General features: G+C 40.4%; 1 protein-coding gene across 10 annotated transcripts in view; it reads right to left on the bottom strand.

Annotated features, from left to right (window-relative positions):
- Positions 1 to 13,342, bottom strand: part of ALMS1 (ALMS1 centrosome and basal body associated protein) — a 249,532-nt gene that overhangs the window by 91,291 nt on the left and 144,899 nt on the right. For all 10 annotated transcript variants that reach the window (XR_014295936.1, XR_014295937.1, XM_082642966.1 and 7 more), the window contains 2 exons: positions 6,646 to 6,887; positions 380 to 505 (listed from right to left, as the gene is read on the bottom strand). Coding sequence is in view for 8 of the 10 variants with exons in the window: in XM_082642966.1 (XP_082499092.1) it covers positions 380 to 505; positions 6,646 to 6,887 (368 nt within the window). In the remaining 2 variants the exon portion in view is untranslated. The remainder of the gene's footprint in view (positions 1 to 379; positions 506 to 6,645; positions 6,888 to 13,342) is intronic.

The following is a 13,342-nucleotide window of genomic DNA, read 5'->3' as shown; positions in this document are numbered from 1 at the left end:
AGTATCTGAAAAAGTACTTCATGTATTTATATGCTGCTGATGATTTATATCCCCATGATGATGAGAAAAGAAATCACCCAAACACTAAGGTGACTGTGAACAGAGAAAACTTGGAAACCTTTGTCCTAGATGGAGCCCACTAACCCAAACAAGTAACTGTTCATACAATTTTCTTCAAATATTTATCAAATGTTTGAGTGCACACAATACATCTGACCAAATAACTCACCTATCAGAACCAGAAACTGAGTCATGAAAAGCTCCATGTTTCACTTAAAGATTAAATAGCCCTGAGCTTTCATATGTCATCCAGAATTAAACAGCCAATCCACAAATGAAATTTCAAAAAATAAAATTTTGAATAATTTCTGCATAATACCTGAGTGTGAGCTCTCAATGGTGGTGTCTGACTTGGAATCCAGAGATGAAGGAATTTGTCTTAATTGGGGAACATAGTACATCTTCGTACTACCAGAAGGCTTATATGGCAACAGTAAAGGTTGGCCTAAGGAGATAAAGATCAGAATAATTAATAAGAAAACATTTATTAATTAACTGAACATATATTAAGTACCTTTAATGTGCCAAGCAGTGGTCAAGATTCTTGGAATATATCAGTAAACTAGCATTCTAGAAGAGGGAGATATATAGTAAACAATTAGCATACTAAGTAAGTAAATCATCTAGTATTTTTATAGATTATTAGTGACATAAAAAATTAGAAAATACGGGGCTTCCCTGGCGGTGCAGTGGTTGAGAATCTGCCTGCCAATGCAGGGGACACGGGTTCGAGCCCTGGTCTGGGAGGATCCCACATGCTGCGGAGCAACTAGGCCCGTGAGCCACAACTACTGAGCCTGCACGTCTGGAGCCTGTGCTCCACAACAAGAGAGGCCACGACAGTGAGAGGCCCACGCACTGCAATGAAGAGTGGCCCCCGCTTGCCACAACTAGAGAAAGCCCTCGCACAGAAACGAAGACCCAACACAGCAAAAGTAAATAAATTAATAAACTCCTACCTCCAATATCTTCTTTAAAAAAAAAAGAAATTAGAAAATACTGGGACTTCCCTGGTGGTGCAGTGGGTTAAGAATCTGCCTGCCAATGCAGGGGACACGGGTTCGATACCTGGTCTGGGAAGATCTCACATGCTGTGGAGCAACTAAGCCCATGCGCCACAACTATTGAGCGTGCGTGCCACAACTACCAAGCCCATGTGCCACAACTACTGAAGCCCGCCCGTCCTAGAGCCCGAGCGCCACAACTACTGAGCCCATATGCCACAACTACTGAAGCCCACGTGCTCTAGGGCCCTCGTGCTGTGAGTACTGAGCCCTCGTGCTGCAACTACTGAAACCTGCGCGCCTAGAGCCCATGCTCCGCAACAGGAGAAGCCACCACAATAAGAAGCCCGTGCACCGCAACAAAGAGTAGCCCCCACTCGCCACAGCTAGAGAAATCCCGTGTGCAGCAACAAAGACCCAAAACAGCCACCCCCCCCAAAAGAATTAGAAAATGCTGAGGAAGATTAGAAGTATTTGGGAAATTGCAACAGGATGCAGTTTAAATAGAGTGGTAAGGGTAGGATCCATTGAGAAGATGACTTGTTAGCAATCTATTCCATATTTAGATGGCTCTAACTAAGAAACACTTTATCTTATATTGAACCCAAACCTGGTCGTTGTTAACCCCTACTACTGATCTTTGGAGGTTCTCCCTCCAGAGTCATAGAAAGTAAATCTAATTCTCTTCTATGTGGCAGATTTTCAAAATAAATTTTCCATTATAAAAGTATAAATTCTCAATATTAAAAAAATACACAGAAATAAAAAAGACAAAGTCTTACCACTCAAAGATAACTATTATTAATATTTTAATGTATTTCTACAGGTCTTTCCTCTGTATTTCTTATTTGTTTACATAGTTGTGTATAGTATGTATAATTTGGAATTCAGTTTTTCTACTTTACATTAATAAAAGATTCATTTTATTTCCTATCTTCACATTTTTTATCATTATACTACAGATAAAGTGCATTTAACCCTTCTCATAATGTTAAAAATTTAGGCTGAATTAAATTTTCAATAATAAAGAATTCTGTAAATAAAGACTTCCTGTTTATAGCATACCCATTCTCCCCTGCTGCCCCATCTCACATAAATTTTCTGATTTGAGTGAAAAATTATGTCATTTATAAAGTTTCTTTTTTTTAAATACTAACTGCTAAAATTCTTTCTAAAATGTCTGTGACATGGTAGCAATTTGATTATTATAGAAGATGAAATCTTTTTCTTCTTTTTTTTTTTTTTGCTTCATTGGGTCTTCATTGCTGGACGTGGACTTTCTCTAGTTGTGGAGAGGGGGCCTACTCTTCGTTGTGGTGCACGAGCTTCTCACTCTTATCATTGCAGTGGATTCTCTTGTTGTGGAGCACAGGCTCTAGGCACGTAGGCTTCAGTAGTTGTGGAGCATGGGCTCAGTAGTTGTGGCTTGCGGGCTCTAGAGCACAGGCTCAGTAGTTGTGGCACACGGGCTTAGTTGGTCCGAGGCATGTGGGATTTTCCTGGACCAGGGCTCGAGCCCGTGTCCCCTGCATTGGCAGGCGGATTCTTAACCACTGTGCCACCAGGGAAGTCCCTGAAATCTTTTTCTATATACTTGTTTTTCTTTCATGATATGGTAGAAACTCTCTCTCTGTAACAGCATTTTGATATTTAGCTGGGTACATACTGCTCATCTGTACACTGTATTTCCCAATCTCCCTTGCAGATATGTATGGACATATGACTAAGTCTTGGCCCATAGGTCAAGGGTGAGAATAATGTCTGCAACTTCCAGGCATCCCATTAAAACACTCCACTGGCTGCTGCTAAACTTTATCCTCCCCATTACTCTTCTTTTCCAGTATTTTCTTTATTATTCTTCCTGAAAAAACTTAAGATCAATTAAACAAGTTCAAAAGAACAATTCCATTAGAATTTTTTAGTAGAATTACGTTAGAGTTTAAATTCATTTGGGAATAAATGACATCTTTACAATATTCAATTTTCCCATTCAGAAATATCCCATCCCTTCTTTTAGTCTACTGTCCTTTTCTATGCCTACACAAAGGATTAGTATTTCCATCACATGAGTCTTATAAAATTCTTGTTTAGGTTACTCCTGAGTATTTATGGGGTTGTACTGCTCATTCAAATAGAATTTTGTAGATAGCTACCACTTCTCCTGATTAAACACAACAGCTTCTTCAGTTTATCCTTATAGACCATGGTCTTCTCTTGCATCCTGTAATTACCACTAAGAGGTGGACTCCTAGTTGCCCATGTCTAGTTTATAAAAATCAGAATACTCTAGACAGAGTCTGATAGTCCCAGAAAAGAATGAGATCTCCTTCATTCTGGACACAATAACAACTTTTACATTACTTAGAATTGTGCTACCATCCTTGACCACTCCATCATTCTGATGATTTGACATGGAATCCATATTATTAGTACCCTGCTTCCAACCAAGGAACTGACTTCATAGTGAAGGAAATGAGACAAAAGGCTGATGCTTAAAGGGAGTCACTGTTCTCATCACAAGCCTGATCACCCATAACTATGGTAAACTCAAAAAAAAAAGTGAGTGAACAATTTACTGATAACTGTTATGGCACAAGCTGGGAGGCATCACTTTCTGAGGTCGAAATCCTAGCTTACAGAATATGGCATGTGCTCAGAACCATATATGGTACTTGCCTATCCCACAGACAGAATGCATGTATTTAGGAACAAAGGCAGAAGCCTTTAAAATCTTTTGCTTTCTATCTCTGTGATTCTGCTTTGTTTGATGGAAGATCTTAGAAATAAGGGAGGGGCACTTCTACCAGGAGACAGGAGCCATCTAGCCATTTTACATTCTTCATGTCACTGAAACAATACAGGGAATAGGATGCCATAGTGTTGACTAAAACTACAATTGACCTTAACTATCAGGGAGAAATAAGGTTACCTTAAAAAAAGAAAGTCAATAGGAGTATGGCTTACACCTAGGGGACCACTTTACCAAGCCTGGTCATAGAAATTAACAAAAAATTACCTTAAACCTATGCAGGGCTAGCAAAGTCTTAGACTACTTAGGAATACTTGTACCAACCTATCAGGTAAAACCCCAGCCAATGAGAACCTGGCTGAGTTCAAGGAGAATGAAGAAATGTATAGAGGAGGGAAGAATTTAAATAACAGAAAAAATAGGCTGTAGCCTCTACTTCTACTTGGACATTGCTGTAGTCATTATTGTTAGAATATTGATATATTAGTTTTCTTCCTCCACCAGTGTATATAAAGCTTGGTAGTGATGGTTAAATTTACCATTTAGTTCAAAGTTTGCAGAAAATGAACAACAACAATTGGGCAGAATTACAATGGACCCAGAGCAAGAATGGCTACCATGTGGAGATGGAGAATTCAGAGACAAGATAAGTGGCTTTTTGAAATTCTCAACAACTTCATGTTTGAATGCAGAAGTCTTAAAGTTACTTTGGACTGCCTACTCTGGGGGAAGAAGCGACTATTCAGCAAATAATGGTTGTTCCTGGGAGGGAAAGAAAGGACTGGAGAAGGGTAAAGAAGAAAAGTCCAACCATAAAATTTATTTCTTCAAAAAACTTGAAAATGGAACTAAATATAAACATATAACATATTACTCTTAATTTGTTAATTCAGAGCAATGGACAACACATAGTCATAAATTAAACATACTATTCTGTATACTTTTAAAATATTTTTTAAAATTTTACTTCTGAATCCACAGAGTTAAAAATAATATTTTATTAGTAAACCAAATAATATTTATCTTTTAAAGGAGTCCTTTCTACCAAGTACCTATATGTAAAGATAAAAACATGAACTGTGGCCTCTATATAGACTGATCCATTTGCTGTCAGAAGAGGTATAAAATACACTTTCACAGTTGGATTTCCTCTCCTGTGCTCTGCTACCAACATGAAAACAACATAGCCCAGAGTAGCCTGGGTTTCAGTACAAGCATGTGGAACAGACCCAAACCATTTCTGCATCCTGATGCCAAACTCCAACTGACTCATAAGCCCATGAGTAAGGAAAGCAAATGTCTGTTGCTATAAAGCACTGAGATTTTCGAGGTTCTTATACAGTATCACGGTGGCAATAGGTAACTGACACATTAAAGGTGTTCTCTGTGATATTTATTAGACTCTACATTTGGGGGGCATAATTTTATTTCACAATAAAAATGTATAAGAAATATAACCATCTCGGGCTTCCCTGATAGTGCAGTGGTTAAGAATCCGCCTGCCAAATCAGGGGACACGGGTTCCAGCCCTGGTCCAGGAAGATCCCACATGCCGCGGACCAACTAAGCTCATGTACCATGACTACTGAGCCTGCGCTCTAGAGCCCGCGAGCCACAACTACTGAGCCCATGCACCACAACTACTGAAGCCCACGCGCCTAGAGCCCGTGCTCTGCCACAAGAGAAGCCACCGTAATGAGAAGCCCGTGCACCGCAATGAAGAGTAGCCCCCGCTCGCCGCAACTAGAGAAAGGCTGTGCGCAGCGATGAAGACCCAACACAGCCAAAAATAAAATAAATAAAATTTAAAAAAAAGAAAAGAACTATAACCATTTCAACATATAAATGTATTTATTCAAATTAAATTCAGTGCAATTTAAATGTGGAACTAAGCAATTTTCTTCATACATTTAGACATAGTCCATTTATACCTACAGACAGATAAACTTTTTGCTTAAGTAGGAAAGCTTAAAATATATTTTAAATAGATTTGTACAAACTACAGAATACTTTAAAATTAGTAATTTAAAGTTCCCACCCTCATTTGGAGGTAGAATGGGAACTTAACTTTCCAGTTACTGGTCTGAAAAAGAAAATAACTTGCTATAATTTTGAATGTTGTATAGTATAAGCACTATAAAAATATCACTGTCATGATAGCATGTGAACACTCTAAATGTAGACCTTATGGTAGAGATTGCTAGCTGTTCACCAAAACTCATTTCTTCTTCATCCTGGAAAGCACAACTAAACTATTCCTAGTCAGTGGAAAGTGATGTGGGCCACAACTAGGGCTAGCCCATAAAAGCCTCCCAACATGTGCTCCTCCATGCTTCTCGTCGCTTCCAGTTGACTATGATGATGAATCCAAGGTTCCATGTTTTAAAGAAAGCAGGGTCACAGTCAACCTGGGTCCCTGGTCAACATTTCTTGAGCAAGAAATAGACTGTTATTGTGTTTACTATCTGTTCATTGTATCATGCAAAACAATAGTAAAAAAAAAAATGCCAAATAATTATCTACCTCCCTAAAATTGAACCTCTATAGTTTTTATGTTTTCATGAACTACTTGCATTCTTATGACAAGTACTATGAGTTGAAAATACGTCAACCACAAGTAGCATGAGTTTCACATAGGTTGTTGACTTCACTAGAAATTGAAGTAAAAACATAATATATTCTCTTCATAGTTATGTAAATAAAAGATGATATAATCATGTACAACCTAATGCTTAAAATTAAAATTAGGTTTTCTAACTAGAAAGACCCAATCAAGAAATTTCTTAGTTAATTACATACAAAAGTTGGTAATATGACCTAAAATTCTCTTACCATCTGTGCCATGAGGAACAGTAATCTGTTGGACTGAAGATGATGAAGCAAACTTAACAGGAACTTTGCCCAACCTCCGTGTACTGAGCTCTGGAATATCATGTCCACGATCTTCAGCATTAACAAAAATCTCAGATGAAAACATGGCTTTTCCTGGACTTTCTGTTGTTATCTGAGTGACTGCATCAGATGATAATTTTCCAGAGAAGGGAGAAAACGGGGTCTTAATCTCCTTTGGTGATCTGAACAAAAAAGAGAAAGCACACAGCAGGTCATATCCTTGGCTTATCAAATACTGTAATTTCTTTCCAAACGTGGCTTCAATATTTTTTGGAGACACAGCCAACTCAAATGGTTAAGTTATTTCTGCAGTACCCTTTGCTTTTTTACATACTTATTACAGTGTGATCATGCATGAGTTTACTTTTACTTATTTTAAAATCTACTTTTATTTTGTATTTAGAATGCTATTATATAAGGAAAGGGTACTTTTCAGTTGAAGTGAAAAGATATCCATTAAAAAATAATTACTGGAAGTCCACTATAAATTAGGGGACTATGCTAAACGCATAGAGTGTACAAAAATAAAAAAGAAACAAAGCCTTTTCTCAAAAAGTTTATATGTCAGTGGGGGAACCAGAGGTTTTTAAGGTTGTAATTATGTATATAGATTATAAAGAATCCATATTAAAACATAATGGAGTAAATAAATGAGTGTATAAATAAATAAATAATAGGAGGGAGGGAGAAGGCAAATCTTGCCAACATAAGAATTCCATATGTAGGTAACCTCACCCCCGGCATCCATCTCCTCCCCAAGGAGGTGGAGGTGAAGCTTAATCTTCCCCTTAAGTCTAGTCCTGGGCTGGCCTTAATGACTGAATTCCAAAGAGAGTATAAAATAGGAGAAAAAGTAACTTTACAGTGGAGAAACCTAGCAAACACCATGTATGCAAGTGATGATGTTTCACATCACCAGTGATGTCACGGAGACACTACATACTCTCTGTTAATGATGTGATGAGAAGGTTACTTCGCTTCTGCAGTATTCTTTGCCAAAACCTATAACTCCAGTCTAATCATGAGAAAAACATCAGCCAAATCCAGATTGAGAATATCAGACCAATATTCCTCAAGACTGTCAAAATCATGAAAAACAAGGAAGGAATGAGGAACTGTCATAGACCAGAGAAGACTAAGGAGACATGACAACTAACTAAGTGGAGTGTGATATACTGGATTGGGTCCTAGAACAGAAAAAGGTCATTAATGGGAAAACTGGTGAAATCCAAAAAAAGTCTTAAGTGTAGTTAACAGTAATGTATAAATGTTGGCTTTTTAATTTTGAAAAATATACTATGGTAGTATAAGATGTTAGCAATAGGAAAAACTGGGAGAGAGGTAAAGGGAACTCTATTATGTTTGTATCTTTTCTGCAGATTTGAAATTATTTGAAAATAAAAAGGTCATTTTTTTAAAATGGAGTAATACTGTATTGTATTATATCACACAAGAAGAAGACCTTTTAAGAGGTCTTTTAAATCTCTACCCTCTATATACTATTTACTAATTAAAAGGACAATTATGAGAAAAGAAAATAGGCCCATCTCCCTTATGTATACAGAAGCAAAAATCATAAACAAAATGTTAGACAATCAAATGTAGAGTGTGAGTGAGTGAATGTGTGAATTCCTACCAAGCTGTTTTACTCCAGAAATGCAAGGTGAGTTAACATTCAAATATCAATAAATGTCATGCACCACATCAATAAAATAAAGGAGAAATGTATATGATATCAGTATAGTCAGATAAAACATTTGACAAAATTCAATAATTATGTATGATTAAAAACTCATAGCAAAGGGAAACTACAAAAAACTTTAGAGCCACCATCCTATTTATAGTGAAATGTGGAAAATGTCCACTGTAAGATTAGGAACAAAATAAGAATGCTAACTCTTACCTTTTTTATTCAACATGTTAGTAAAAGTATTAAATGGAATTAGCAGTAAGGCAGGAAAAAGAAATCAGAAATATAAGGATAAGAAAGGAAGAAATAATACTGTCACTTTCCATATTTGATATAATTAAGGATACAGAAAATCCAAAACAATTTGCAGATAACTTATTATATCAGTTAGTTTTTAGAAGAGTTGCCAGATAAGAGACCAAACTTTAAAAAATTCCACTAACGGGGGGACGGAGGAAGATGGCGGAAGAGTAAGAGGCGGAGATCACCTTCCTCCCCACAGATACATCAGAAATTCATCTAGGGGCTTCCCTGGTGGCACAGTGGTTGAGAGTCCACCTGCCGATGCAGGGGACGCGGGTTTGTGCCCCCGTCCGGGAAGATCCCACATGCCGCGGAGCGGCTGGGCCCGTGAGGCATGGCCGCTGAGCCTGCGCATCCGGAGCCTGTGCTCCTCAACGGGAGAGGCCACAACAGTGAGAGGCCCTCGTACCACAAAAAGAAAAAAAAAAGAAAAGAAAAGAAAAGAAATTCATCTACACGTGGAACAACTCCTACAGAACACCTACTGAACGCTGACAGAAGAACTCAGACCTCCCAAAAGGCAAGAAACTCCCCCACATACCTGGGTAGGGCAGAAGAGAAAAGAATAAACAGAGACAAAAGGATAGGGACGGGACCTGCACCAGTGGGAGGGAGCCGTGAAGGAGGAAAGGTTTCCACACACTAGAAGCCCCTTCGCGGGCGGAGACTGCAGGTGGCTGAGGGGGAAAGCTTCGGAGTAGCGGAGGAGAGCACAGGCGGAGAGATTCCGGCACAGAGGATCGGTGCCCTCAGGCACACACCAGCCAGGTCGGGCGGGGCTGGGAGTTGAGGCTCGGGTATCGGGTTTCAGTCGGAGCGCAGGGAGAGGACTGGGGCTGGCGGCAGGAAGAGAGCCTGAAGGGGTTAGTGCACCACGGCTAGCCCGGAGGGAGTCCGGGGAAAAAGTCTGGAGCTGCCGAAGACGCAAGAGACTTTTTCTTCCCCTTTGTTTCCTGGTGCGCGAGGAGAGGGCATTAAGAGCGCTGCTTAAAGAAGCTCCAGGGCTTCCCTGGTGGCGCAGTGGTTGAGAATCTGCCTGCCAATGCAGGGGACATGGGCTCGAGCCCTGGTCTGGGAAGATCCCACATGCCGCGGAGCAACTAGCCCCGTGAGCCACAATTACTGAGCCTGTGTGTCTGGAGCCTGTGCTCCGCAAAAAGAGGCCGCGATAGTGAGAGGCCCACGCACCGAGATGAGGAGTGGCCCCTGGTTGCTGCAACTAGAGAAAGCCCTCGCACAGAAACGAAGACCCAACACACACATACATACATACATACACACATACATACATACATACATAAATTAGCTCCAGAGACGGGCGCGGACTCCGGAGACGGGCGTGGGACGCTGGGGCTGCTGCTGCCGCTGGCACAAGATCTGTGTGCGAGCGAAGGTCACTGTCCACCCCCCCTTCCGGGGAGCCTGTGCAGCCCGCCACTGCCGGGGTCCCGGGACCCAAGGACGGCTTCCTGGGGAAAGTGCACGGAGCGCCTGGGGCTGGTGCAACGCCACGCCGGCCTCTGCCGCCGCAGGCCCGCCCCGCACTGCGTGCCCCTCCCTCCCCTCGGCCTGAGTGAGCCAGAGCCCCCGAATCAGCGGCTGAGCGAATAACGGACGCCCTCCGGCGACCTACGCGCAGAGGTGGGGCCAGGTCCAAGGCTGAGACCCGGGAGCTGTGACAGCAGAGAAGAGACAGGGAAATCTCTCTGTGCAGCCTCGGAGGCAGCGGATTAAAGCTCCACGGTCCGCTTGATGTGCCCTGCGTCTGTGGAGTGCACAGCGAATTATCCCAAATTGAGGAGGTGGACTTTGAGGACAAGATTTCAGACTTTTTCCCCTTTTTCCTCTTTTTACAACGAATTATCCCAAATTGAAGAGGTGGACTTTGAGAGCAAGATTTTCGATTTTTTTCCCCGTTCTCTTTTTGTGAATGTGTATGTGTATGCTTCTGTGTGAGATTTTCTCTGTATAGCTTTGCTTCCACCATAGGTCCCAGGGTTCTGTCTATCTGGTTTTTTTTCAATACTTACTTTTTTATTTTAATAACGCTACTATATTTTATACTTTATTCTATTTTACTTTATCTTCTTTCTTTTTCTCCTACCTTCCCTTCCTCCCTCCCTCCCTCAGCCCCTCCTTTCTTTCTTTCTCTTTCTTTCCTTCCTCCCTCCCTCCCTCCTGTCTTTCTTTCCTTCTTTCCTTTTTTCTTTCTTCCTTTTTCTTTCCTTCTTCCCTCCCTCCTTTCTTTCCTTCCTCCCTCCCTTCATCCTTTCACTTTTTTCCTTCCTCCCTCCCTCCCTTCTTTCTTTCTTTCCATCCTTCCTCCCTCCCTCCTTTCTTTCCTCCTTCCTTTCTTTCTTTCCTTCTTCCTTTCTCTCTCTCTTTCTTTCTTCGACTAATTCTTTCTTTCTACTTTTTCTCCGTTTTATTCTGAGCCGGGTAGATGAAAGGCTCTTGGCGCTGCAGCCAGGAGTCAGTGCTGTGCCTCTGAAGTGGGAGAGCCAACTTCAGGACACGGGATCACAAGAGACCTCCCAGCTCCACATAATATTAAGTGGCGAAAATCTCCCAGAGATCTCCATCTCAACACCAACACCCAGCTTCAGTCAACGACCAGCAAGCTACAGTGCTGGTCACCCTATGCCAAGCAACTAGCAAGACAGGAACACAACCCCAACCATTAGCAGAGAAGCTGCCTAAAAACATAATAAGGCCACAGGAACCCCAAAACACACCACCAGACGTAGACCTGTCCACCAGAAAGACAAGATCGAGCCTCAACCACCAGAACACAGGCACTAGTCCCCCCCCACCAGGAAGCCTACACAACCTACTGAAACGACGTTACCCACTGGGGACAGACACCAAAAACAACGGGAACTACGAACCTGCAGCCTGCGAAAAGGAGACCCCAAAAACAGTAAGATAAGCAAAATGAGAAGACAGAAAAACACACAGCAGGTGAAGGAGCAAGATAAAAACCTACCAGACCTAACAAATGAAGAGGTAATAGGCAGTCTACCTGAAAAAGAATTCAGAATAATGATGGTAAAGATGATCCAAGATTCTATTTCCAAGATCCAAAATCTTGGAAATAGAATAGACAAAATGCAAGAAACAGTTAACAAGGACCTAGAAGAACTAAAGATGAATCAAACATCAATTGAAAACACAATGAATGAAATGAAAAATACTCTAGATGGGATCAATAGCAGAATAACTGAGGCAGAAGAACGGATAAGGGAGGTGGAAGATAAAATAGTGGAAATAACTGCTGCAGAGCAAAATAAAGAAAAAAGAATGAAAAGAACAGAGGACAGTCTCAGAGACCTCTGGGACAACATTAAACGCACCAACATTCGAATTATAGGGGTTCCAGAAGAAGAAGAGAAAAAGAAAGGGACTGAGAAAATATTTGAAGAGATTATAGTTGAAAACTTCCCTAATATGGGAAAGGAAATAGTAAATCAAGTCCAGGAGGCACAGAGAGTCCCATACAGAATAAATCCAAGGATAAATACGCCAAGACACATATTAATCAAACTGTCAAAAATTAAACATAAAGAAATCATATTAAAAGCAGCAAGGGAAAAACAACAAATAACACACAAGGGAATCCCCATCAGGATAACAGCTGATCTCTCAGCAGAAACTCTACAAGCCAGAAGGGAGTGGCAGGACATAATTAAAGTGATGAAGGAGAAAAACCTGCAACCAAGATTACTCTACCCAGCAAGGATCTCATTCAGATTTGATGGAGAAATTAAAACGTTTACAGACAAGCAAAAGCTGAGAGAGTTCAGCACCACCAAACCAGCTTTACAACAAATGCTAAAGGAACTTCTCTAGGCAAGAAACACAACAGAAGGAAAATACCTACAATAACGAACCCAAAACAATTAAGAAAATGGGAATAGGAACATACATATCGATAATTACCTTAAATGTAAATGGACTAAATGCTCCCACCACAAGACACAGATTGGCTGAATGGATACAAAAACAAGACCCATATATATGCTGTCTACAAGAGACCCACTTCAGACCTAGAGACACATATAGATTGAAAGTAAGGGGATGGAAAAAGATATTCCATGCAAATGAAAATCAAAAGAAAGCTGGAGTAGCAATTCTTATATCAGACAAAATAGACTTTAAAATAAAGACTATTAGAAGAGACAAAGAAGGACACTACATAACGATCAAGGGATCGATCCAAAAAGAAGATATAACAATTGTAAATATTTATGCACACAACATAGGAGCACCTCAGTACATAAGGCAAATACTAACAGCCATAAAAGGGGAAATCGACAGTAACACACTCATAGTAGGGGACTTCAACACCCCACTTTCACCAATGGACAGATCATCCAAAATGAAAATAAATAAGGAAACACAAGCTTTAAATGATACATTAAACAAGATGGACTTAATTGATATTTATAGGACATTCCATCCAAAAACAACAGAATACACATTTTTCTCAAGTGCTCATGGAACATTCTCCAGGATAGATCATATCTTGGGTCACAAATCAAGCCTTGGTAAATTCAAGAAAATTGAAATTATATCAAGTATCTTTTCCGACCACAATGCTATGAGACTAGACATCAATTACAGGAAAAGATCTGTAAAAAATAC

The sequence above is a fragment of the Mesoplodon mirus genome, assembly GCF_964341445.2.
Source record: "Mesoplodon mirus genome assembly, chromosome: 14".
NCBI classification, from domain to species: Eukaryota; Metazoa; Chordata; class Mammalia; order Artiodactyla; family Ziphiidae; genus Mesoplodon; species Mesoplodon mirus.
This window is presented reverse-complemented; position numbering and strand designations above follow the sequence as displayed.